Here is a 27,684-nt window from a genome sequence, read left to right as displayed (position 1 = left end):
TACCTCTAAACTTTGCACCTCCTGTGTCACATTACGTGGAACTGGTTGCAAGTATTATAACCGGTCCTCCCCCCTAAGTCATTATTTCCTAAACAGACTCCACCTGGTCTCAGCTGAATAACAGCACCATAGGCTACTACATCGTCTCTGTTTTCCACCAGCTGTATTCACGGAATAGTGTTAACTGATCATTTCATCGCAATGGACCGTGTTGTGCTGCTGCTGCTGCTGCTGTGTGTTGCCCCCCTGGTTCGATGCTACTCTTCAGGTGAAGTTATGGACAGTTGTCTTACCTTGCTACCGGGACACTCTGGGCAGAGCCCGCAGACAAAACCAGCACCCTTCACTGTCACGATGAACTCCACCAGCTACAGACTCGGAGATAAGGTGAAAGGTAAGCCTGTATGCATGACGTATTAACATTTAATAGCTAGAATGGACACTTACTGCAGACATGCGTAAGTCAATTTTTCCTTGTCAAATGGAACATTTAAGATATCCTGAGCATCGTTCTTTCCAGGACAAATGGCATCGCTTTTGGTATTCATGTGCATTAGGCTTTCAATTTCAGATATCTAAAATGTCTTTCCTCCTATCCAGATTTAACATTCTAGAAATCTGCAATCGAATTATTACTAGGAAGAACTCTAACTCTAAGAATAGCTACAATCCATTTGTTACTAGTCATAATTTAAATTTCAGCTATCCAAAATGGAAACCGGCAATTCCGGCCATCCATAACGTAATTTAAAATATTGAAAATACATTTTGACTGGTAAAATATTATGGTAAATGGATATTTATAATTAGATTTCTGTGTAGAAACAATGCAATGACTGATACCCACCAACGTATCTGTATTTTCTTTTGTGGATATTTGATTTCCATTTTGAATATTTAAAGTTATGACTTGTACCAATTGGATTTTAGATATCTGAAATTGTTCTTTCATTATGAATTTTGTTCTTGAATTATGGATAAATGCAAAAAATATTCAGTTTAGCTGTTAAATGTTTAAATGGCCACTTGTACTTTTTACAGATTTAAAGATATCTTGCAATTCTTTTAGCTCTCTCTTCTTCAGTCTTCTTTGTTATGAAGTCATACTGAAGCACACAAAAAATAACATTAGAAGATAAATTTATAAAAAATAATAATACAGTGTTTATTACATTAACCAATCAGGACATTCATTTATCATCGAATAAGAAAATAAGCCAAGGCATCAGTTAGATCCCTAAATCAAAGCAGGTACAAACAAGAAGCAATGGTCCTGTGTTTTCAGATTGCTTCTCTGGTTGTTTTGTTAATAATATATTTTATATGTAACTTTCTGCCGCTAACTGTTGATGATGTTGCATGGAATTATGGGAGTTGTAGTTTTTAATGTTTAACACCGTCACTGATTAGAATGCATCTATTCACGGACAGTTTATTCTTGTTGAGTAACGTTTATTTGTGTCATTCTAATGAAATAGCTTCCCCAACATAATTATGTTTATCTTGATTTGAGTTGTATTAGCACCTGACCAGTTAGCTAGTGAACCAGCAAGCTAACATTAGCCAGCAGCTAAAACCACACTATCAAAATATATTTCACATATCAATGTCACCTTTTGGATGTTTTTAACTCTGGGGCGGAAGGGTTTTGTTGTAAAATTACTCAAGGAGGCTGAGAGACGGGATTGGGGATTTTGTCAGGTTTATTTAGCTAACTGTAAAGTAAGGTGACCAGATTCTCAGACAAAATCCGGGGACATTTTCAGCTCAGAAGTGTATTTACCTCCAAAACAAGTAATGTTTTTATTTTTTTTGTAAAACTTAAAACGGGGACACTAGACCTAGAGCTGTTCTTATTAGGGGCTGAGCCCCCCCCAAGGTATGATCCTAGACCCACCCCTGCTGCTACTTCCTACTCCACTCCACTACACCTCAAGATAGAAAGTCCTAATATTTCAAGATAAAAAATCCATCCTAATATTTCAAGATAGAAAGTCTTAATATTTCAAAATAGAAAGTCCTAATAGTCCTAATATTTCAAGATAGAAAGTCCTAATATTTCAAGATAGTAAGTCTTAATATTTCAAGATGAGAAAGTCTCAATGATGATGATTCATAATGTTGTAATGTTTACTGAACTGCTGACAGCTTTGCTTTCTGCTCCAAGGCTTGTTTCGCAACAGCTCATTGAGAATCAGATACAACAAAACTACTGAGGACATATTTCCTTTGACATTGATGCATATTAACGAGAATCGCTGCCAATGTAAGTTCATGGATAATTGTCCAGCTTGTATTAGTTCATAAAAGTGCTCGTTTAGCTGCTAACAGACTCAGATTAATAATCTAAGTGTCTGACAACATTATGGGAAGGATTTCTAAGGAGGTCAACCTTTCTGTTAAGATTAAGATCCTTTTTAAAACACAAAAGTCCGTGAAATTGCGTTCGCTAAACGCACCAGACTCCATGTAATAATCATGATTTTAGCATCGTAAAACACGGCTTCTAAAACCTCTCTGAGCAGCGCTGGCTCTGGCTGCCTGGAGCCCGCGTGTGTTGGGTGTGCGATAATCGGCTACGTTTTGTCCGTTTTTTCTTTCTTTCATTCCAATTTCGGGTCTTCCAGTCACAGTGAAAACCGGGGACATTTCTGGGGACAGATCCAGCCGGGGACAGGTAGCCAAAATCGGGGACTGTCCCCGAAATCGGGACGTCTGGTCACCCTACTGTAAAGACAGCTAAACGCGAAAGGGGAAGAAATTTTGCAGGGAGATTTTCGGCACGATCACGGTAGCACTAACTGAGACGTAGCTAACGTTACAGATGGATGCTGTTCTGACGCGGGTGCCTGGGTCAGATATGGTCTGTTTCCCTACGTTTCATTAAACTGCCGTTAGCGTCATAAGCACCGGGACCTGGAGTAAAGTGCTGGCCGGGTTCGGTTTGCTGTAATGATGGTGGCTGGCTGCTAGCTGGCTAGGGGCTAACAGTAACCACATGTCCCGTGGCTGCTGTAAGCTGTCATCCCGACTGAAGTCTTTCTGCACCGGGGGAGTGAGGCAGACGGACCGGGGTGTGCTATCTGGCTAAATTAGCATTACATTAGGCGTCTATCTAGACAGCTAACGTTACTGGTGAACTTATTTGTGGGTTAGCCCAGTGCTGTTAACCGTGGTCAAAACAATAATTCTAAAAATAACTTCATCAGTGTGTTTAACGATGTTGTCACCTTAAAATGTTACCCACCAAGCATTAACATTAACGTTAGCGATACTTTGACCAGCACATTGTAGTAACGTTAAGCTGGATCAATAAATAAGGTCTCTCTTGTATTACTGAGTTGCCAAGCGGCATAAAATTAATCACAAAATGATGACCTGTGGCAAAAAAAGTGTTATGGTCAAAAGTATTAATTTCTGTGATATTGTATGAATTGCAATTACTCACTAACGTATCATCCTCGGTGCCTGTGTTTTGATGGAGTAACTAGATTATGACGCCACTGAGAGGCGACTAAAGGAAATGTCCAAAGCACAGAGACATGTGCAATGTGACATATTGACTTTAAACAATGTACAATCTAGCATGATTCAAGAGCCCAAAGTATTACATCTCTGAGGCCATTCACATTGTAAGCTGCATGCGTTGCACTTGCTGCTAGGTTGCATCCTATTCCCAAAGTGCTTGCCTCCGGGCTCAGCACAAAATAGACAAGACTTCCTAAATTTACGTCATGCATGCGCCAATATTTGAATGCACATCATGTCTGCGTCCGATGTTAACTTCAGACGTGTAGTACACGCGACATTGTGTAGGATACACAGATTCCAGTAGCAATTTGGTGGCGAAGATGTTCCTGTCTCTCAGCCAAAAGAAAGCCTTGGCACTTGCCCTGGTTGTGAGGATATACTGAGGAAGGCAGCAGCAAGAGGGGTGTGGGTGAACGAGACTGTCAGGTCCAGAGAGCAGTTGGGGGAATTCCGGCTGGCTCCGCTTTCACTGGGACCGGTTCCAGGGGTTATTTTGGCTCAATAGGGAGCAATTTGACAGTCTGCCGACAAGAGTCGGGCCTACGATTTTGCAGATGGGTTATGAATGGGTTTAGTTTCTATAAAAATGTTGCATTTCAACATTGTGTCATTGCATGTTTACAATGCAGTCAGGTCCATAAATATTGGGACATCGACACAATTCTAATCTTTTGGCTCTATACACCACCACAATGGATTTGAAATGAAACTATGAAACAATGAAACAATATGTGCTTTGACTGCAGACTTTCAGCTTTAATTTGAGGATATTTACATCCGAATCAGGTGAACGGTGTAGGAATTACAACAGTTTGTATATGTTTTCCTCCCACTTTTTAAGGGACCAAAGTATGGACAATTGGGGTGCTCAACTGTTCCATGGCCAGGCGTGTGTTATTCCCTCATCATTATCCCATTTACAATGAGCAGATAAAAGGTCTAGAGTTCATTTCAAGTGTGCTATTTGCTATTGGAATCTGTTGCTGTCAACTCTCAAAATGAGATCCAAAGAGCTGTCACTATCAGTGAAGCAAGCCATCATTAGGCTGAAAAATCTAAACAAACCCATCAGAGAGATAGCAAGAACATTAGTTGTGGCCAATCATCAACTATCAACTACTGGAACAACACCGGTGAGCTCAGAAACACCAAAAGACCCGGAAGACCTCAGAAAACAACTGTGGTGGATTACCAAAGAACTCTTTCCCTGGTGAAGAAAACACCCTTCACAACAGTTAGCCAGATCAAGAGCACTTTCCATAAGGTAGGCGCATGTGTGTCAAAGTCAACAATCAAGAGAAGACTTCACCAGTGTGAATACAGAGGGTTCACCACAAGATGTAAACCATTGGTGAGCCTCAAAAATAGGAAGATCAGATTAGAGTTTACCAAACAACATCTAAAAAAGCAGGATGAATTCTGTAGTGTTTCGGGTAATATTATCTGCTCGTATTCAGCCAAGTGCTTCAGAACTTATTGGACGGCACTTCACAGTGCAGATGGAAAATGACCCGAAGCATACTGTGAAAGCAACCAAAGAGTTTTTTAAGGGAAAGAAGTGGAATGTTATGCAATGGCCAAGTCAATCACCTGACCTGAATTCGACTGAGCATGCATTTCACTTGCTGAAAACAAAACTGAAGGGAAAATGCCCCAAGAACAATCAGGAACTGAAGACCGTTGCAGTAGAGGCCTGGCAGAGCATCAGGGAGGAAACCCAGCGTCTGGTGATGTCTGTGCGTTCCACACTTCGGGTTGTAATTGACTGCAAAGGATTTGCAAACAAGTATTAAAAAGTGAAAGTTTCATTTATGATTGGTAATCTGTAGCATTACTTTTGGTCCCTTAAAAAGTGGGAGGCACATATACAGTACGAACTTTTGTAATTCCTACACCGTTCATACCTTTAAATTAAAGCTGAAAGTTGGCAGTTAAAGCACATTTTGTTTGTTTCATTTCAAATCCATTGCGGTGGTGTATAGAGCTAAAAAGATTAGAATTGTGTTGTCCCAATATTTACGGACCTGACTGTACATAAGTAAGAGGTCTGCAGTTATTGCAGATGGGTATAATAAAACTAAGAAAAACATATACACATCATATTAACATACAAATATATCCTATAAATATGGAGCTGTATAATCGTAAAAATGTGGCGAAAATTGATTTTTTTTTTGTGGCTGTTGACACCATATTCTGATTCATGCAGGGATGAAAGCAGATATCCAAAATCCCCTCTGTAAAACCTTTGACTCTAATATATCAACAAATTAAAAATAATGTTGAACCTGGCTATTCTCCAATGTTCACATTTCTCCTCTGGAAATGTATGCAAACTAGCGCATATTTAACAAGATAATGCATATTTTCTATATTTAAACATAAAATTCCAAAAAACTTGTAATACAAAAGATATTTGTCTTGATTTAAGTAATCTACTGGGGAGGTTTCATGGTCCTATCTATTAGTTGTTGTTTTTTTACCTATTCACCTGCTTCTTCCGTTAGCTGATTATTACAAACAACTAATGTGATGTAGTAATAAATATGGTTTTTACAGTGTACTGTAACTCACGTCAAATTTAATATGACAGTATATTTATTATAAATTTCATATGTAATTTCAAATATAAAAGCTTGATATCATGCATTAAAAGTTTAGCCGTGTAGAAAACAAAGAAATGCCAGAATTGTTTCACAATTAATTATGAACTCCGTATGGATAAGGTTTACATGTTATGCAGAGTGAATGCATGTGCCTCGGTACATCCAGCCCTAGCCTGGTCATGAGCACCTGTTACTCAACTCTGTACCGTTTGCAAATACCAAGTGGCTATGTGTGTGAGTGAGAAAGGAAAAAAGACGAGAAAGTACAAGGACTTGGCACTTTTCCCCTCAATGCAAAATGAAAAACCATAAAGTAACATAAGATAAAGACCTACTATGTAACAGAACACCACACCAGATTCCATTCTTGAATTAAACAAAGAAAATATGTAATATTATTTTAAAACAAAACACACAGCTCCCAACATGAACTCAACCCCTGTGACATAACATTGACATTTTCCAATGTGTTGCGGTGAGCTGCATGGTAAGATGCACTCATTAGACGGAGTTACTGATTTCCAAGCCATGTAATTGACATTGAGCCCACTCTAACCGCCCAGAGGTTATCAGTCCCCACCAGGGTCTCGGTCATGCTACAGCAATAAACGTAGATAAACATACTGGGGCGGCTGTGGCTCAGTGGTAGAGCGGTTGCCTGCCAATTGGAAGGTTGGTGGTTCGATCCCCATCAGTCATTGTCGAAGTGGCCTTGGGCAAGACACTGAACCCCGAGTTTACCCCGGTGCTGCGCATCGGAGTGTGAATGTGTGTGAATGTTTATCTGTACGGCAGCCTCGGCCACAGTGTATGAATCATGAATGTATCCTGTAGATGTAAAAGTGCTTTGAGTAGTTGTTAAGACTGGAAAAGCGCTATATAAATACAGCACATTTACATCAACTAAATCAACCTCACAAAGACCAAACCCAGATCACATAAATGCACACCCAAAACGTTAACAGAACGTTATTAACACACATTTTTAACTAGGACAGAAACTGTTCTAAACATCTTTTTTTCCACGGGCAACAGTTCAAATGACCCCATACAGACACTTAAGATCTTTAAGTTATCTCTGCTATACATGATCTGTGCACTGCATACTTAAGTTGATCAGTAAAAAAACAACTAATGTGATGACTATGGTTTTTAAAAAAAACATGAAAGAATAAGTATTGACCACTAAAAAGTAAAACTAAATCTGGGTGCAGTTCTGATTTAAACAAGCAAAGAAACATAATAACTAAAAAACAATAATCTACTTATCACTACTAACAAAGTATAGCTTTAAGAATATTCAATACATTTACTCCAAAAAAAATGATAAAGCAATATTGTAGTTTTCCAATGTAATGTACTGCATAGTTAGATTCACTCAGGGGACAGAGTTTGTGATTTCTAATTTGGGGTCTGCCTAAAAACAACCATACAAAACTAAAACCAAGATAACATAAATGCACACACGAATCATTAACAGAACATTATTAACACACACTTTAACTAGGACAGCTCCACAAACAACCAATGTGATGAGAATGGTTTTTAACAAAAGATGAAAGAATAAGTAGTGACCACTAAAAAGTTTAATAACTAAATTCAATTCAATTCAATTCAATTTTATTTATAGTATCAATTCATAACAAGAGTTATCTCAAGACACTATACAGATAGACCACACTCCAGAATTTACAAGGACCCAACAGTTCTAGTAGTTTCCTCCAGAGCCAGCAACAGTGCGACAGTGGCGAGGAAAAACTTCCTTTTAGGCAGAAACCTCGGTCAGACCCAGGTTCTTGGTAGGCGGTGTCTGACGGGCCGGTTGGGGTTAGAATGAAGAGTGGCAATAAAAATAGAAAAAATTAGTAGTTTGTAGCAGTTCTTTGTAGTAGTTCATGGCATAGCAGGACGCTGTGCGGCATTACAAGGCACAGCAGGACGTAGCAGGACGTAGCAGGACGTAGCAGGACGTAGCTGGACGTAGCTGGACGTAGCAGGACACTGCAGTGTAGCAGTTGAACATGGCATCACAAATCTAAATCTGGGCTAACAGTGTTATGTAAAAGGCATGAGCACTTATGATAAATAACAAACATCTAATAGTATACGTCTCTCCACTAGGCCTTCCAGAAAGCTCACACACTTGCAAACCACTTGTATGAGATTTTTTCAGACGCTGCTATTCGCCATCTCACAAGCCTAGACCTTGGCCACAAGGTGATGCCACAAGCCTAGAATTTCAAGATGTGCGCAATGCTAAGGGCAGCGCACTGCGTAGTTTGGCGGCACTGCTCTCCTCACCCCGTAGAAGAAAAAATGTACTATTTTCCAAATATGTATCATTATCTTTTTAAAAATCCACATGATTAGATCCAATATACAGCACTAATTTACTATTAGTTATTTCCTTCTTCCAAACTCATCACACCAGGGTTACATTCCATCAAACAATGAGAACATAACCGTATTGTTCTCTCTAACTCAATGTTTTGTCCTCAATTTTAACTGTGATGTTTGCCCACTGGATATTCTCTGGTCCAGCTTAGCTAAAAGTAAAACACCGAATCCATCAGAACGTTAGCAAGTTGTTCACTACGGGGCTTGTTTGCAACCGGTAGGCTATGCACAATATTATCTTCTAAAAAGTGTATTGACAGAGCACTGTACGTGCTTTTTCTCCCAGAGCGTCTTGCAGTGTGCACAGTGTCACCAAGTTCTCTGCACCCATCATGAATTTGGACTGTAATGTTGGGTCCAAGCAAACAAACAAACCAGATGATTTTTTTCACTTTCTACTGCATTGTGGTCATAGTTGGGAAAGGCTTTTAGCACAAGACGATTGATGTCTGCACTGTACATATCCAAACTTTTATCTTTTTCTCAAGGGCGAGCATTTACAACGGTTTGGAATAAAGGCAGGGAGTATTTTGGTCCAAAAACATCTATTTCAGTTTTCCCTTTACCAAACTATAGTCTCTATGGGTTAAATCTGACAAGCCTATTCTTGGATTGAAGCAGCAAAATCCTAGCACATTTGGTGCCCTATAGGCAAGGTGCAGCTTTTGGCAGCCTCAGCATCCACTAGATTGAGTGTTTGAACCACAAACAAAGCCCTTGTCATATGACTACCTTCTGCAGAGGAAGCTGTACAAAACATTGACCAATGTATTGTGGTGAGCTGTATGGAAAGATTCACTCAGGAGACTAAGTTCTTAATTTCCACACTATTTATTTGTCATTGAACATAAACGTAAGCAAAACGGTCTTGGTCAGAGACAACAATAAACACTAAATCAACCACGCAAAACTAAAACCCAGATAATTGAGTGTATCAACCCAACAGGTCACAAACAAAGCCCTTGGGTGTTTTGTGCAGTAGCCTAGTCTGTCCTTCCTTGTTTGTCGCTCTCATGTTCGCACCGTTGTCACAGAGTTTGACTGCCCTCTGCAGTCATCAAAGGGAATCTGTAAATCCTGTAGCGCTTTCAAATCTAGTATGGAAAAAACTTTCCCCAGTGGAGTCCTCTGCCACAGGGAATCGCATGAAGAGCTCTTTTACTTAAATGGTCTTCATTAAGTTTCACATTTTTGATTAACCCCCTGATTTCCACCGACTGCAGAACGGCTGCGGTTTTGGCTCCGCCGTCCCTCAGTACCCACCAGGTCCAGATTTGTCGCGGAACGGCTGTGGCCATGACTGACTGCTGAAGTCACAAGGACCCACAAATTCCCGTATGATCGTGCACTGGCTTATGTTCAAGGTCATGCCGTAAGAACTGAGCTTTTAACAACATAGACAGTCTGACGCTCACATTCACACAAACAACTCATTATCTTACACACACACCATACACTCCCCCCCCCCCCATCCCGCCCCGTTTCCGTCTGACTGCCTTGGTTTCGTGTTTCTCACACCCTCCCAAGCCACCTCAAAAAATTCCTTCCTGTGATCACATGAACTGTGTGTTGTCTTGTGCATTATGTTGTGATGTTGTATTGTATATTGTGTTGCTGTCTGCATTGTTTCCTTTCGAGAAACAAACAACCTTTCGAGCGTGTGGTGGCGCTGTTCCATAGCTGCCGCCCGGAGGCTTGCTCCAAGTTAAATTCCTCGTCTGTGTCTTTATACCTGACGAATAAAGATGATTCTTATTCTGATGTGCTTTCTAGACCACAAAACCTGTGGCCTGTTGACCTCAGGCCCCATTATGACATTTGTAAGGCGTAGTGCAGGGAAATATGATCCGCCGTGAGCACGGTGTATTTTATGTTGAAAATTAACAGGATGTTTTATTTTGTTTCTAATCTTAACTACTACTCAATGTGCTTTTACACACACATTCATATACTGTGGCAGAGGCTGCCAAACAAGTTGCCACATGCTCATCAGATGAACGCTCACACACATTTACACCCCGATGCGCGGGTGCAACTCGGGGTTCAGTGTCTTGCCCAAGGACATTTTGACATGGGACTGCCAGGGATTAAACCTGTGCCAACCTTCCGATTGGGAAGCGACCACTCTACCACTAAGCCACAACTGTGTAAATGTGCTGTTGTGTTTTTTTTATCCCCTAGTTACACTCCAGGCTCCAGTCAACTCAATATTCACTGGTTTCCTGTTAGTGGCTAGAGAGGTGGGGGGTTCCTCTCCGGTGGGCTCCTTCTCCCTGATACCAGCGAACGCTCAGACCCTACCCTGCATCAAGAAACCTGTAAGTTTTCTCCTAATCAGCAGGCTTTACTGTGAACAAAATGCAGGCCTACAGCAGCCAACATATTATACTATGAGAGATTTTCGAGATAATAGGCATCAAGAATGACTCCTGGCCAATGACTACATTTACTTTTATACTTTAAGTAAATTTCCAGGCTTGTTACTTTTACTTGAGTAAAGAAGTTAAATCAGTACTTCTACTTTTAACAGAGTAATTTTGGAACACAAGTATATGTACTTCTACTTAAGTATGAGTACTTTTGCCCTCTCTGGTATTCATAGTTGGTGATGAAGACCTGTATATATAAATATATATAGAACACCTTATATACTACCTTATCATAGTACACCTAACACCTGTGCCATTCAATGTAAACTGAAACTTAGATATTTCATCTGTCAGTGTCTATCTATCAGGTTGTTCTGGGCTGACCTTTCCCTTCTAATCAAATCCAAAAGTGCTAATCCAAACAAATGGGCGAAGAGATGGAGCCAAGGCACCCACCTGCACTCTGAATGGAATCCCCTTAATTATGCACAACTTTAAGTCTGAGTGTAATTGAAACTTGTGAGTTTTTGGCACCGCCGCGTTGGCTTCATGTTTCAGCAACAGGATTGGTGTCGCTTGGTGGCAACACAGGATCCTTTCAGGCACATTAGGTGATAAACGTTTATACACAACCTGTGATGACATCCTCTTCTCTCTCTCCTCCTCTCTCTCTCTCTCTCTCTGTGTGTGTGTGTGTGTGTGTGTGTGTGTGTGTGTGTGTGTAGAACTCAGCTGTAGCCCACAATTCAGCATCTCCTAAGAACTCCATTCAGGTGACATGGACACCAGATACACCAGGAAACGCAAAAAGCATCCAGTTCCAGTAAGGTTGAATTAAACTATTTTTGTTCTATTTCATTCTGTTCTTTTCTAAAGCCATGCTCAAGTGGGTAACCAAAGTGATTCATTAATTTGCATAATTGCCATATGTTTCATCTGCAGCGCATCCTTCGTGCGTAATTTCAATACATTCTGGGTTGGTGTTACAAGTCCTGCCATGACCTTCGATAATGGTGTTGCTGGTGAATCTACAACTCTCCTAACTACAACAACCACATCACAGCAGTTTGCACCACCTGTTAGTAATTGTTTATTTATTTTGGGATAAAGAAGTTAGAAGGTGTGAACATAGCTGTCTAACTACAAAACCACAAAGTAGGCTGACGGGTTGGCTACTATACACAACAGAAAAAGTCTGGAACATTGTTTTAGCATGTTGGGGTTGTGCACAACATTGTGCAGGAAAACAGGGCGCCATAAATGTAATGATGGAGCCAGGTGACCCGATGCCCAGAGAGCCGTGTCCAGTACAGCCCCAACTGGGGCTATACCAAGGAGACAGGATATTACTCCTCGCTTTTAAAAGGTATAGTGTTATGGTTGGCAATGGTATTTAATACAGGAAACATGACCATGCACAACTTTTTATTTATTCTTCAGCTGTCAGGAGACGGGCTGGAGAGGGGGTGGTCCAGTACGGGGGGTGGGGGGGGGTGACACGCGCTCTCCCTCACAGCTCACGATTGCCTAGCTTAAAAAAATGTATTTAAATATAGGAACTACATGTAGGCCTAAGAGATTGCAATACAAGTCTGTATATTACTATCAGGAGTATACATACTGTTTGTCAAGGATGTTGTATTAGTTAAATAAACTTCAGCTGGAGTCCGATTTACTACGGCAACACTGTTAACCACATCAGTAAACTCCTTCTATTCCGCATTGTTTCTACAGCCTTAAAAAACACTTTTTAGGCTGCCAAATAGTACAGTACACACGTTAGTGCAAGTGGACCTGAGATTTCAGGGTTTCAATCTCCACCGGATTACATCTCGCCATGTCATAAATTGTAGGGGTGAGGCCTCAAAATCGAGAAAATATTGGAGCATAATATTTAAATTACAATTCCTACGCTCTGATTGGTTTGATACGAACGTTTCATGAATCACACGTGAAGCCTGTGGTGAGATGATTTATGGCATCACATCTGCGCTTGTTTCTACGTTGATAAATTACGGCCAGTGTTGCTGGATTCTCTTTCCAGTCCCACAGCAATCCTTAAAGAGGGTCAAAGGGATGGATGTCTTGCCAAACCCAGACCCTTGGAGGGTTCACATACATTGTAGGTCTAACATGTTTTACATTTAGATTTGTATAAATATTTATATAGTTATCTACCCCTTCACCCTGGGACCCCCATGCAGATATAGTAGCCATGATGAGGAGTTGAAAGAACTTTGTATCCAAGATCTCATACCATCTGGGTTTACACCATTATCTAGAAATGTACTGTTAGCGTCATTAACCTTTGGTCTTTTAGCTCTTGCTATCATGCCTTCAAACTGCTGGTTTTACTAGACATGGCTTTGACAAATTTATATTTTTTAATATAGACTGCTAGATTTTCTACTCCTTTGAGAGCAATTAACAATTCACCAAAGCCATTAATGCTCTCTTTCTTGTTTGGTGCTAGCCTTAAATCCAGGGCTGGAAATTGAATTTTAACATTTTTTGGTGTCCATAGACTGATGTAGGCTACTGTGTCTATCTAAGTACCCAAAGCTCCCAATTCAACTGCTAGTTTAGAACGTTTATATATACCAAGCCCCAGAGAAGAACGTTGATATTAAATGATTTTGCAAAAGTCAATATTACATCCAATTAAATGATCTCGGGTCCAATGTCCCGATTATTTGTGTGGTTAAGGTTAGGAAAAGGCTGTAGTTATGGTTAAAAAAAACAAACATTAAATGCATGTCTTTGAAAGCCAACACAATACACTACATTTGACAGTATGCAAAGTGAATGCCTGTTGTATACTGTCATCATTCGTACCAGCTTGAGTTGTGTTCCTCTGGTTATATTAACATGATTATGTTTTTCTTTAAGTCTTCAGACCTGCAGAAGACTATCTCCAGTGCAAATTGCAGCGTCACCAAGGTGTGTTTCAGTCAGCCTTCAAACTGTGACCCAGCCAATGCTGACTGTTATTTCATGTCAGCCATGGTGGCGTCTCCCACCGGTGAAGCCATTCACTATGAGATGAAAGGGGCTTCTGATGGATACATCGCTTTTGGATTCTCAGATGATCAGAAAATGGTAATTTGAAGACAGCTTGATTCCATGAAATGTTTCCTGCTTTGTAGCAATACAGCTCTTGGGCAGCATACTTGCGTTCTTACTTTATGTATGCCTGGAGGATTAAAAAATATATCCATCAGAGGGCAGAGCAGGCAGAACACCAACATGTTGAGAATCTCAAACTCTCGAGTATCCTACTATGCAGTTAATACATGTTCAGTGACCTCTCCACACATCCTGGTAGATACTGCCCCCGCAGTTCATGTTCCTAAAATCATGTTGTGAATACATAGCGGCATGTCATGATCCTAACATGGTCAGTGAGCTCTGTAATACTGTAAATGGCCTATGTCCTAATGCCATGACCCATATTAAACCCTTGTGTGGTATTCGGGTCAAATTGACCCATTTCAAATTTTTGCAAGAAGGAAAATGGTATACATTTTTTCTACCTGAAAATCGATGGCCTTACCTTATTTTCTGTGATAAACATGTATTCTTGACTCAATTCAGAAAATTGTTCTGGATATGACCACTCGTGTTTTTTCCATAGTGGATTTTTAACATGAATTATAACCTTATGACCAAAAACAAATTAAACTTCCTTTTTTAATTGTGTGCTAGTAGAGACTGATTGCATTCCCTAAACTTATATCTCAACTGTTTGAAATTGAGATAAAGACAATATATTATATTAAATCTTTATTTCAGAATTGTTTTTATAACCCCAAATCAGTTACGGATTAATTTGACCCGAGGGATACGAGAGAGTCCCGAAAGTGAAGACAATACAAGGGTTAAAAAAATGCCCCATGGAAAATCAAGAATCAGCACGTTTTTGCCTTGCAAACAGAAAGGACAATGGATGATGATGATGGTTTGTCAGTTGATCAGTGTTTCCAACCATACCATATCTCAAATGTGATTAGCTTAACTAATTAACTTAACTTGTTGTACCAACTTCTTGCAACACAATTTCTAATTTGGACCCAAGCAATCTCAAAATCGAATGCAATGACTGAGCACATTGAAGAACCTCCAAAGATGACATTTGTGATTTCTCGCCCTGCCTGACAAACAATCCTGATTATGTTCTGTTGACTAGTTCCTAACTGGGCTTTATAGAATATCCAGCTGTATTGTTATTCCAACCAAACATGGGTTTTTATTCTTAACTCTCTCCGCAGGGAAATGATGATATTTATATTTGTGGCATCGCCAGCAACGGCATGGTGGGGGTGCAGCATGCCTATTCAACAGGACGAAGTTATCCAAATATTCTTCCTCTGGTATTTAAGTTCCTCTTATAGCACTGATTTATATCTTGACAAGGTGAAAGGCTAGACTGTGAAATATGTAATGCCCTGTCTTTGGCCTTACAATGACTGAGCTGCCTGTGTAACTGTGTGGATTCCACATGACGTTTAAATGATTTCTAACTGTCCACCAGGGGAACATTACTAATATAACAACATCAGTGCAGAATGGGGTGATCAGCTGTACCTTCACCTCCATGAACATTATTTCTCTTCAGAGGACCACTGGCTTCAACAAAGCCTACTATCTCATGTTTGTCCATGGACCCAGCAGCAATGGTAATAAAGACATTGTAGGAAGCTACTTATCTGTGTCTGGGATGACAATGTGTTGTTAGAACTAGAACAAGGGTCATCAAACATTTCATGCCACATTAAGAAAAACATATGGAGTCAGCAAGTCCATGGGTCTTTTAATGTAAGAGATTTATCTTAAATCTAATAAGAGTTTGAAGCAATCTGTGATGTACTACTGAATCGGTTGTATGATAGTTTTATCACTATTTAATTCACTCAGTAGTAAACATCACTCCCAATAGGGATGCTGGGCCTTGAACTGAAGAAACAGAAAAACTGCTATCAGCTCAAGTCTAGTAATGGAGATTCACAGTACATCACAGAAGTGACTTGGCCATTGGTCTGCTCTTGTAGAGTCTATAAACCAAATATGTAAAGCCAAACCAACTGAGCATCCTTTTTCCTTCATACTCTTCTTTAAAGAGTATCATCGGTGCCCAGGTAGCTCACCTGGTTGAGCTTGCACCCCATGTAGGTTCATCCCTTAGCGTAGTGGCTTGGGCTTGAGTCCGACTCATGGCCCTTTGCTGCATGTCGCCCCCCCCTTCTCCCCCTTTCCTGTCTTTAGCCGTCCTATGAAATTAAGGGAAAAAAATCTTTAAAAACAAATGAAATTATCATGACGTTGCATAAGCCCCGCTGCGCATCTTCTTTCTTCTTCTCCCTACAGAAAGGGAGAGAAAACATGTTAATGTCATTCAAGTTTTTCAGCAATAGTTATGTAAAATGAAAGAAATGGTGCATTTAATGGGGAATGTTTTCAGTGGCAGATTAATCCACATTTGGTCCTCTAGTGAGTATTTGGGGCAGGTCAAGGTTTACAGACTGAGGTTTTTGGACAGGTTCGACTGTGACCTACTGTTGTTGTGTGATTATTGGGCCACCTTTAGGACCTCCAAATAAAGTGATTTAAACAATAAACCATGGATCGTCTGCTCCTGCATCTTGTCTGAAAGAAACACAAGCATGCTGTAAGACTCTTCTGTCAGACATCTTTTTATTTATGTCACTGTTTTCCCAAATCTAAGCTAGTACAGCGTGTAACATAACCAATACATAAAGTAGCGTTTTCCCTAGGTTTGTGAAAGGCACATATTTTATGGGGCGGGTGTTAGTGGTTCTTCCTCAAGAACAATTAGGGTTACATTTTTCAATAAATCAAAATGATTTTCAATCATTTTGGTATTAGTACCTCACCTGTGTCTAAAATGCATTTGTTTTATGCATCTCTTCTCCAGGAAAAATCCAGTTCCATAGAGAAACCTTCATCAGCACTAAGAAGATAAACATTTCCAACCCTGAAGTTGTCCAAGATGCCAGTGTACCTACTGTCTTCAAAGCCCATGGTGAGATCCTGTCCTGAGGGATGTCCACAGTAGCACCAACTGAACCCACTGCTATCGGCAGTATGTAAGCATGGTGATGATTGTCACTAGGTTTGTCCAACACCTTGACAGCTACTGGATTGTGATAGCATTTGCTGTGAAGTGTCAAGGTCCTTGTAATTTTGACGCCCCCTGACCTTGACTTTAGCACTTGCATCCAGATAGCACTTCAACACATCTCTCAAAGATCTGGAGATTGACAAATAAAAAATAAAAAAAAGAGTGGGCGTCCTTCCTAAATAGTCATCACCAACTATTCAGTGGAAACAGGGAAAGCAATTTTAAGAGTATGCAGCTTTGCAAATAAGAAACCAAAACTAAAACCAATTTTGCACTGCCCGTAATCTTATGCATAATTTGAAAGCACCAGGACCCGATGGCTTCCCTGCAGAGATCCATGAACACTTCTCCTCCATTCTAACTCTTTAACAAAAAAAGAAACACAACTCAAGATCTCCATAAAACATGAACACAACCACAATTCCACTCTTCCTTATTCTATTTTTTTTTTATTTCAGCCCAGTCTCATGGTAGTTTGTAAAATGGTGACGTTATTTGATCTATTGATTTGTGTACAGGGACACGATTTTCACGTTTTTTTTCGCGGTGGTGAGCAAGAATTTTAAACTAATGTATTTTAATGGGAAGCATCTTTTGTGATAAAAGCATGACTACGGTAGCGAGTAGTATTTGCAAGCCGAAAATCCACTTAAGGAGGTTGGTTGGAGTGGTGGATGGGTCAAACAACACAGCCGTTGTTGTCACCGTCTACCGCATGTCAAGTTTCATTTCCTTGTTGTTGCGTCCCCCGGAGCAGCCCAGTGTCATGGCAGCTGTCGTCGGCATGTCGCGTTTCATTTCCCCTTTGTCGCATCACCCAGTGACCGTGGATCGTGTCCCGGTGGCCATTGTTCATTTTCTAGTGACCACCACGAAATAAACAAGAAAATCGTGTACCTGTCGACAAATCAATAGATAAAAATTACATGACCATTTCACAAACTGCGATTGTTAATTTTTTTTTTTATTTTACCTTTATCTAACCAGGAATATACTCATTAGGCCCTATTTTGCACCCGGCACAGCACAGCACAATGCCCAACAAAAAGTGTCTTTGCTAGTTTAAGACCCACACAGCTAAAACGTGCCTGTCTTTTAAAGGGGATAGGAGATGACACCCTGATTGGTTTATTGCATGTTACACCCAAAACACCCCTATGATTAATTAAGACACTAAGTACAACCCTTTTGAACTATGCGCGTGGCACACAGACCCTTTTTCCGCTGTTAAACTGGATTTGTACATGCCCTAAATGCATCTCTGCCAGGCACGTAACGCTGTGCGCTTAGATTGTTAAAATAGGGCCCTTTAAGATTAAGAATCACTTTTTACAAGAGTGTCCTAGAAAAGATATGAAGAGAGTTTCAGACATAAATCATAGAACAATTCACAATGAAAACACATAAGAAATTACAGGATCATAAAATGTCAAGATATTCAACAATGTTTGCCAGAAGTCAACTAATTCAGGGATCAAACAGATCAATCGGTCCAAAATGTTTCACTGTACAACCAGATGTGCTTGCCCCCATGTTGTTTAAAATTTCTTTAAAAACATCTAGTGAGACCAGCTCACGAATGTTCAGGTAATTTTGCAAATCGTTTCACGCAGAGGGAGCAGCATATTTAAATGCCGTTTTAACCAGTTCATTGCAGAAGTTAGGTACATATGACAGGAAGAAGCCCTTTTCTCATGGATATAGCACTGTAAGTTTGACAGAAGCAGAATAGCTTTTTTAGTAAATAATATGCCAATGTTTAAGTCTACAATGCAGTGGACCATGCAGACCAGTGTACAAGAAACAGTTGTGAGAAAGGGTTATAAGATTAGTAACCTAACCTAACAAAGACCCAATCAATCATCAGAAAGACGCTTGTTCACAGAATAAAAAAAAGCCACTCCATGCATAATTCACTGAGATCAAACTGCCTTGATCAAGGTAGATATTCATCCAAGCTAACTCTTTAATTTATTGCATAACTTATCATCAGCAACTTTATTTGGAGAAACAGCCTTTGGCAAAGTAAACTGGACATTCCTCTGTGCCAAATGACAATGTTTTGGCTTAGAGGAATAATTTATTACCTGGGTCAAGATTCTGTAAACCTCACCTTCAGCCACTGTTATCACCAATGGACATGTCTCACAAAGCTTCACACTCCCGCCTTCTATTTACCATGATATTGAACATTTAGCTACATCCATTCACCAGAATGTCTACATAAAAGGAATCCAAACAACCAACTCACATAAAAAAAAATCTCATTGGCTTCATATTTAACCACTGGAAGTTACCTTTTGATTAGGAGGCATATCAACAATCCACTTGACCAAAACAACAATAAATTACTCCTCGTTGCTGTTGTGACTGCCAAGAAAACTATCTTCACAAACTGAAAATAAAAAAAAACCCTATAGAGTACATCTCAACAACAACTAATATCTCATGTCCTGTATTCACTGTTTTTGCTTGTTTTGTTATTGTTGGTCATCTAAAGCTATAGTGCGTAGTTTTTGGGAATCTTTAAGTAATGACAACAAACCGCCCCTCCATCTCCTCTACACGGTTGCTAGTAGCCAAGGAGGACACGTAGGATAAAAAAAAAAAAAGATGGACTCTTCAAAAGAGATCATTACCTTCACAGGAGTTTCTGCGCGGGAAAGTCACTGGATGCCACAATCTTCTGAGAAATAAAGAGAGAGTTGTGTGGAGCTGATATTCTTAATTAGCTTTGTAGCAATTCATTTGGCAATGGATGCAATGTAACGGTAAATTCATTAACATCACATAATCCTCCATGTCCTCCTTGTAGATGCACAGACAGCGTTGTTGTTATTACTTAGAATTCCTGATGGGAGAGTCAGAAACTATGCACTAAAGCTTTAAAGTTTTGTCTTTTGTCTTGCAGTAAAAAAAAAACTAATAAACTATTAAATAAACTATCCATGGCCACCTTACAGAGAGAGGTTTTGTGTTGGGACAAGAAGAAGAAATTAATCAAATTGTGTTTCAGGGGCACTGATGCTGATATCCTGGATGACCCTCGGATCACTGGGAATGATGGTAGCTCGATATCTGAAAAAAACAACGAAAGGAAAGAAACCGTTAGGCAAAGATGTCTGGTTTGTGGTAAGACTTCATAGATACAACAATGCACCACAAAATATCTTTTTTAAATATCCCATTTTTCATCAGGTTGTCTTTTTCACTAAGATGCGAAAACAAAAAACATTTGAAAAAAAGCACACAAAGATATCCATCCATCCATCCATCTTCATCCGCTTATCCGGTATGGGGTCGTGGGGCAGTAGCTCCGAATACGCCGAGGTGGGTTTCCTCAGGAGGGTGGCTGGCGTCTCCCTTAGAGATAGGGTAAGAAGCACAGTAGAACCGCTGCTCCTTCACGTCGAAAGGAGCCAGTTGAGGTGGTTCGGGCATCTGGTAAGGATGCCTCCTGGGCGCCTCCCTAGGGAGGTGTTCCAGGCACGTCCAGCTGGGAGGAGGCCTCGGGGCAGAGCCAGGACTAGGTGGAGAGATTATATCTCCAACCAGACCTGGAAACGCCTCGGGATCCCACAGTTGGAGCTGGTTGATGTGGATCGGGAAAGGGAAGTTTGGGGTCCCCTGCTGGAGCTGCTGCCCCCACAACCTGATATCGGATAATCGATTTAAGATGGATGGATGGATGGATCGACCTTGAAAAAACAGTATCCCTAGTCCAAGCCTGTCCTCTCTTAGGTGCAGTTGATCTGCACGTCTCCTGAGCTCTGTACGTCTTCTCTGTATCAAATTGCATATTGCGTTTGTGTTTCCCAAGGTCCACGTTGGCGTGATGAGTTTGACGGTTGCAGCAACACTGATTGCCTTCATCATCATCTTCTCATACGAACAACAATGGTCCGGGGTCAGTACTCCAGCACTGCTGTGGGACTCTTTTTATTAATTATTTTTTTTAGCCCTTTTTTGTATTGTTGAGGCATTATCTTCGGAAGCAGTCTGCTTCTCATTAGTCTCGCATTCTCAGACATATTGCTGCCAAGGAAGGTCTGGACTCTCCACAGATACATTCTGAGGAAGGAGTAGAAAAATGCTCTAGGTTGTTTGCGTTTCTTTTAATAATTCACAATCGTCTTGGGATGCAGCTAAAGTGTCTGCTGCAAAATAGTCTTATTCAGTTCAATTTTATTTATAGTATCAATTCATAACTAGAGTTATCTTGAGACACTTTACAGATGGAGTAGGTCTAGAACATACTCCAGAATTTACAAGGACCCGATCGTTCTAGTAGTTCCCTCCAGAGCAAGCAACAGTGCAACAGTGGCGAGGAAAAACTCTCTTTTAGGAAGAAACCTTGGACAGACCCAGGCTCTTGGTAGGCGGTGTCTGACGACCGGTTGGGGTTAGAATTAAGGGGGGCAATCACAGTCACAAAAAATAGTAGAAATAATAGTAATCTAATAATAAGTAATAATAGTCTCTGGAAGGAACTTGTTTTGGTGGAACAGTTGCAACCCACAAAAGAAAATGCCACATACAATATTGAATGAAGTTAACTGTCGACACAATACAGTGCCGTAAGCTGGATACATGGTTAAACCTCATTTGCGCTTACCAGTGTATCTCAGTGTGTACTTTGTCCTGTCCCAAAAGTCCCAGTTAGAGAGGAAATGCTGTTAACATATTCTTTATAAATCTTTACAATCATTCAATCAAGAACTAAGCAGACCTACCTTGTTGCACCATCCAATTTGTGTAGCTTGCTAGCTCAAAGGTTAGGGATTTTGAGAACAGCAACAAACAGAGTGGAAGGTGAGAGCTGGCTCCAGGCTGTCAGGCTTTCTCCTGAAAATGTACTTTCAGACTAGCATCTCATTGAAGGGCATTGTATTATAGTTTTAATTGATTTATTTATTGTCATGTTCACAATGCATTACAGAGACAATTACAGAGAAGTAATGAAAATCAAGATCAGACAAGATCTCAGGCTCCCTTCAACACTGCTCATTAAATATGTTATAATTTTGCTTTGTTGAGATGGAGGTTGTTGTCCTGGTGTTAAGGTACCAAGGCTCTGACCTCCTCTCTGTAGGCCGTCTCATTGTTGGCAGTGATCCACCCAGAAGTCTTAACCCGGATGCTTTGCAACGACACATCTACTGCCGGTTACTGCGTTGCGCAACTCTGAACCTCCCGCCGGCTGCTGCGTGGCGCAGCATTTTGTATTCGTCGGTCTTTTCATGACGCGTGCAGCAGAGAACGCACTGTTATTGGTTCAAAATACACATGAGGCGGGTCTTGTTGGCTATTTAAAGCCATGTGACCACCAAAATGTACCGTAGTTTGCTGAAAATCATGTCAATCAACCAGACACACATGTGCGTTTGTTTATGAAGTTTTGAGAGACAAGCGAGAAAACGGCTCCGACAGAGGAAGTGGGAGATTATGATGAAGACATCCTCCCTCCCAAACTCCTCACCATCTTCCACCTCAATGTCACTGCCCTCGCTGTCTAACTCCTCCTCTGATTGCCTCGTAGCCGTTTTCTCGCTCGTCTCTCAAACATTCATAAACAAACGCACATGTATGTCTGGTTGATTGACGTGATTTTCAGCAAACTACGGTACATTTTGGTGGTCACATGGCCAACAAGACCCGCCTCATGTGTATTTGAACCAATGACAGTACGTTTTCTGCTGCACGCGTCATGAAAAGGCCGACGAATACAAAATGCTGCGCCACGCAGCAGCCGGCAGGAGGTTCAGAGTTGCGCAACGCAGTTACCGGCGGTAGATGTGTCGTTGCGAAGCATCCGACGCAAACGGGTTAAATGATGCACTTTAGTGTTACCTTTCTTTTGTCCTGACATTCCTTAAATACTCTCCACTGTGTACATGTGTAGCTCAGTTGGTAGAGGACTCACTTATGTGAAGAGTTTTATGCCTTGCAGCAGCGACCCAGGCTTCAAAACCGTCCTGCGGCTGTTAACTGCATGTCTTCCTCTCTCCCCTGGAAACCTGCATGTTTAATTCTCCTGCTGCAGATCACAATTTTGTGGAAACCAATCACAAACTGGCTTATCTACCTGGCGCGCTATTGGCGGGTTTAACGCAATGACAAAAGAGAAGCAACCAAGCAGCTTCTTAGTTACATTCAAAATAGCGGCCACCGAACGCCACCGAAATGCAGCAACCCGTTGATGCTGCTGACGCTTCTACGTCACCCAGATCGTTGGTCTGATTGGTTGAAAGACTATCCAATTGTGTACAGAGTCATTTGAACTTTGCTCGTTGTTCACGCCTCTTGTGTAAAAAAACTTCCCAAATCTATTGAGCTTGGCTTGGTCTGGTGAAAGCCAGACTATGACAAAGGCAGGAATGCCCCAAAAATAAGCTTCTAAGCTTGATATATGCTTCTGCGTGGAGACTCCGCCGTAGTGATACTTTGATCAGCCTATGAACCTTAACAAATATGTTAAGTCCTTGACCCGCGCTTGCTTTTTTTCCATTTCAGAAACATTGCAAAACTCAAGTATGATGTATGCTAAGCTGAATTAGAAATGATTATATATACCTTTGTGCCTGTGTTTGAATTTTTGTTTTGTTGTCTGATGATTTGCGCTATTTAAAGCAGCTAAGGACGCATCTTCATCAGACGTTTGATTAGCCCCCAATGCTGATTGTATTACTAAGTGATAATGTTCCTTGCCTTCGTGATGTATTGGGATTTTTATCGGTTATCGTTGGGTTTTAATGTATTTATTTGACTTGTGAAGCCCTTTGGGACTGACTGTGACACGTGCTGTATAGATAAACATTACACTTACTTTCAGGGAGTCCATCCCGTGTTAGGCTGCCTGGTTATGATCCTTTCGTTCCTCCAGCCCTTTATGGCTCTGCTGCGCTGTGCACCAGAACATCCACGGTAGGTACCCAACTCTGTGTGTGTGTGTGTGTGTGTGTGTGTGTGTGTGTGTGCGTGCATGGATGTGTGTTAAGGTCTGTTAAGACCTCCATTCACGTGGACGTGAACGTCTGTTTCTCCGGAACCACAACATCCTGTAAAATATCCCCAAGAGCTCTGTTCAGCTTGTGCACCCAACATTGTAGATTTGGCCAAGGAAATGGTTGCATCTGTGGCGGGAAAAACAGTTTGACAAGAGGTTTGTAAAAGAAGTAGAGGGTAAGGGCAGCACAACACTGGACTAATTAAAAAAAAACGTTCTGGTCTGTTGCTCTGTTGCAGTCCACTTCTCATCAGTGGGGGTGCGTGCCAGCTGCTCCGCTTCATTGACAAGCAAGCTATTATGCCAAACCCCTTTCAATTAATCTTCTTCACCCCTGCATAGGACTCTTCTTATGTCTGTCTTAATCAGTTTAGGGGTGCATGATATTGTGACTTAACATCATTACCGCAATATCACGATGCGCAATATTATATCGAAAGTGCCACAATAAGTATGCAATATTTGGTTTCTATTGTGGAGCGCTGCGTCCCGTCCGTTGACTGTGTGGCTTAGTTGTGTTTGATTTAGAGCCCGCCTGAAATGCTATAATAATCACATTTTATTGGCCATCAAAAACAAAAGACATGAAACAGCAGTTTTTGCAAGTTCCTGCAATTTCATCGCATAAAATTGCATAAATATCTTGCATATTCCATCAGTTTTTAACCCTTGTGTTGTCTTCCCGTAGACCGTGCAACTTTGTGTTTTTCTGGGTCTAAATTTCAACATTTTGTCGTTCTTTTTCTACACCTTTTCTCAATATTTTTGTCGTTTTAATTCCACTTATCTTGTCACTTTCCCCCCCAAATTTTGTCTCTTTTTTGGCGTTTTTATTTTTTAATTATATTTTTTGTCAGTTTTTTAACAAGTTTTCTAGGCTTTTTTTTTTTCAAAACAGTTTTTTGTCACCTTTGGCCGATGTTTTTGGTTACTTCTTTTACTGCAAAACCAACCATATTTGCCAAACCACTAGCCACAGTGGCTGGTGAGCACTGCTTCTAAACAGAACAATGCAACAACAACCAGTGATGCTGTTCTTCTACTGACGACTGGTTCCAGCAGCTGACCATTTGATGTTTTTCTTCTTCTTTCTTTGACAGGAGGTTTCTGTTCAACTGGTCACATGCTTTAAATGCCCTGGTTATAAAAGTATTAGCCGGTAAGCTCTCGTCTAACATGATGATCTGCCCTAAAAGTTGCCTGCTTTGTTACACTCTTTAACAAAAATGGATATTCTACTTCTCCTACCGTCTTAAAAAGATTGTTTTTTTGTGACATCACATAGTGGCAGCCATATTCACAGGCCTGCAGTACCTTGACAACACCACGGACCAATGGCTGGTGAAAGTGATGGGTGGTATGGTTGGCTGGGAGGCTCTCTTCTTCATTCTGTTGGATGTCCAATCCAGATGCATGGTTAACAGGACAGGTAAATCAACTTTTGTATCCTATTTAGTAATAATATATTGTGGCTCTCGATAATGGGTTAATTAAAGCTGAGATAAAGTAGATCTTAAACATATATTAACCTTCGTGAGCCTCATTTATAATGGTTGAAGCTTCATATTTTTTCATCTAAGGAACATAAAAAAATGTGTTTTAGCTTTTTAGCTACAACAAGCAAAGTGACTAATAACCAGTGGTAGAATGTAAGAAAGTACATTTACTCCAGTACTGTACTTAAGTCCAAATTTAGAGGTACTTTTACTTCACTTGAGTCTTTTCTTTTCATGCTACTTTCTACTTCTACTCTGCTGCATTTCAGAGAGAAATATTGTACATTCATCTGGCAGCTTTAGTTACTTTACAACCTAAGATTCTTGCAAACAAAACACATGTAGTTTATAAAAATCTGGTGTTTTATTACAAAGTAAACCAGTCAACAATTTTAAGGGCCTACAAGTCCAGCTGTATGAGCAGACCATTAAACACACAACTGGTTTGATCCTTTACACTTTCCACAACTGGGAAGATGTTTCTGCATTGAGAAACATTGTTTTTACTTTTTACTTTTAATTCTTTAAGTAAATTTTCCTGATGATAATGACGTACTTTTACTTAAGTAGCATTTTCAACGCAGGACATTTACTTGTATTTTTTATAGTGTGGTATTAGTACTTCTACTTAAGTAAAGGATCTGAATCCTTCTTCCACAGCTGCTAATACCACAGCTAATAACTGCCTTGGTGATGAGCTGGTAGTCAAAATACACAAATGCAGATTAAATTAAAAAGATTGAATTTGTTCGGATAGATGACGTAAATCCTCATTTAGCATATTCTATGTATACCGTCATTGGTGATCAAATTGATTTTGTTCATTTATTTTTATCAAGTTAGCAAGACGCACACCAGGTACAGTAGCTCACACACCTGAAACAAGTTTCTACGTCACAAAGCTTTTAGAAGCAAATAAAAAAATAAAATTGTTGCTGTTTTACTTTGTTCCATTTGTTGTTGCCATTGTATTTTTATCAATGGGTCTGTGTTAAGTTTGAGGAGGAAATTTGAGGGTCCTTTTTTAATTATAGCTTTTTTTGGGGGGGGGGGCATGTCAGCCTTTAGTGCTTCTGCACACGGCCTGTGTGGCGTGAGCGTGGCGTTTCTGTTTCATGTCAGTTGCATGGCGGCAGTATGGTATTTTTTATGCCTTTGCACACTAGCCTTGTCTGTACGCATGTATGTTTCCCAATGATAAAATGAAATGAAATTTGATTATTATTCGATAATTATAATTTTTTTAATTACATTTATATGTGCTTTTATGTCAAAACCTAGAGCCTTTCAAACATCAAAATGTCATTTATTAAAAGTATTCTTGTCAAAATGACATATAAACATCTTTTCCTATTCTATTTTGCCTGGAAACGATTCCAACACACTTGCGTGTCGCGTGAAACATAAGCGTCGGTCATATCTCTAGCATGTACACTCATTTGGCGTCAAGCCCCGCCCGAGACGTGCGTATCACACAGGCAGTGTGCAAGCTCAAACCTGTTAACATGGGAGCTGAAATAAAAACGAACACGCCACGCAGCTGCCACACTCACGCCATGCAGGCAGTGTGCCGAAGCCCTTAATCGTGGGGACAGCTTAGACATGAAAGGGCGGGGGGCATGCAGGAAATCTCCACAGGTTGGATTCAAACCCTGGGCCTATGCGTCTCCCTTAAGGGTCCTGTTTTGACCACACAAACAAAATATTACCTATGGATTTAATTCTCGTAATTGTTTCCTGCGGCAGCTTTAACTTTTTCCTTTTCTTTGAATTACAGATACTTTGGACGTAACAGTGGTAAGTTAAAAATGCTAAAAGCCAAAAAGGAAACAACAACACTGTGCTGATTGCTAACGTAAAGTGCGTTGTGTTGCCAGATGACAAATGAGAGCCTGCTGGTGGCTCTGTTCTTCCTGGGAAACTTTGCCTTTCTGGTGGCACTGCTGGTTGGAATCGGAAGTTCATAAGAGGAGCAAAAACAGAGCAAAGCAACCTGCTAAATCATAAACATTTTTAATATTGTTATTATATACCAGGACTCAAATTGATAGATCAGTCTTGTATTAAAACAATGTTTTAATAAAATGCTATATAGTTATGTTCCTACTTCCAAATATATAAAATAAGATTTATATTTTGT

At 40.4% G+C, this 27,684-nt stretch overlaps 1 protein-coding gene and 2 long non-coding RNA genes across 3 annotated transcripts; 2 read left to right on the top strand and 1 right to left on the bottom strand.

The window, feature by feature from the left end:
• Positions 1-16: 16 nt before the first annotated feature.
• On the top strand, positions 17-27,669 carry LOC116671909 (putative ferric-chelate reductase 1). Its single transcript, XM_032503396.1, has 15 exons — positions 17-394; positions 10,716-10,852; positions 11,629-11,726; positions 11,846-11,981; positions 13,793-14,002; positions 15,172-15,273; positions 15,435-15,579; positions 16,836-16,943; positions 20,059-20,174; positions 20,863-20,949; positions 23,875-23,966; positions 25,149-25,207; positions 25,334-25,477; positions 27,322-27,341; positions 27,422-27,669. Exons 1-15 carry the CDS (start codon positions 202-204, stop codon positions 27,509-27,511), a joined length of 1,737 nt encoding a protein of 578 aa, XP_032359287.1. The 5' UTR covers positions 17-201; the 3' UTR covers positions 27,512-27,669.
• Positions 2,804-3,166, top strand: LOC116671919 (uncharacterized). Its single transcript, XR_004327407.1, has 2 exons — positions 2,804-2,877; positions 2,908-3,166. It is a non-coding gene; the product is annotated as an uncharacterized LOC116671919 (long non-coding RNA).
• LOC116671917 (uncharacterized) lies at positions 6,748-7,643 on the bottom strand. Its single transcript, XR_004327405.1, has 3 exons — positions 7,566-7,643; positions 7,036-7,050; positions 6,748-6,760 (listed from the first exon to the last, which is right to left on the bottom strand). It is a non-coding gene; the product is annotated as an uncharacterized LOC116671917 (long non-coding RNA).
• Positions 27,670-27,684: the final 15 nt, after the last annotated feature.

The sequence above is a fragment of the Etheostoma spectabile genome, chromosome 22 (assembly GCF_008692095.1).
Source record: "Etheostoma spectabile isolate EspeVRDwgs_2016 chromosome 22, UIUC_Espe_1.0, whole genome shotgun sequence".
Lineage (NCBI taxonomy): Eukaryota > Metazoa > Chordata > Actinopteri > Perciformes > Percidae > Etheostoma > Etheostoma spectabile.
Note: the sequence above shows the minus strand (reverse complement) of the source record. Positions and strands in the feature narration are given on the sequence as shown.

Bases quoted from the DNA above. Each gene is read 5' to 3' on its own strand.
- LOC116671909 (XM_032503396.1), top strand. From the start codon at position 202: ATGGACCGTGTTGTGCTGCTGCTGCTGCTGCTGTGTGTTGCCCCCCTG. The intron at 16,944-20,058 runs GTGAGATCCTGT...ATTGTGTTTCAG, and splicing joins TACTGTCTTCAAAGCCCATG to GGGCACTGATGCTGATATCC. The intron at 25,208-25,333 runs GTAAGCTCTCGT...GACATCACATAG, and splicing joins GGTTATAAAAGTATTAGCCG to TGGCAGCCATATTCACAGGC.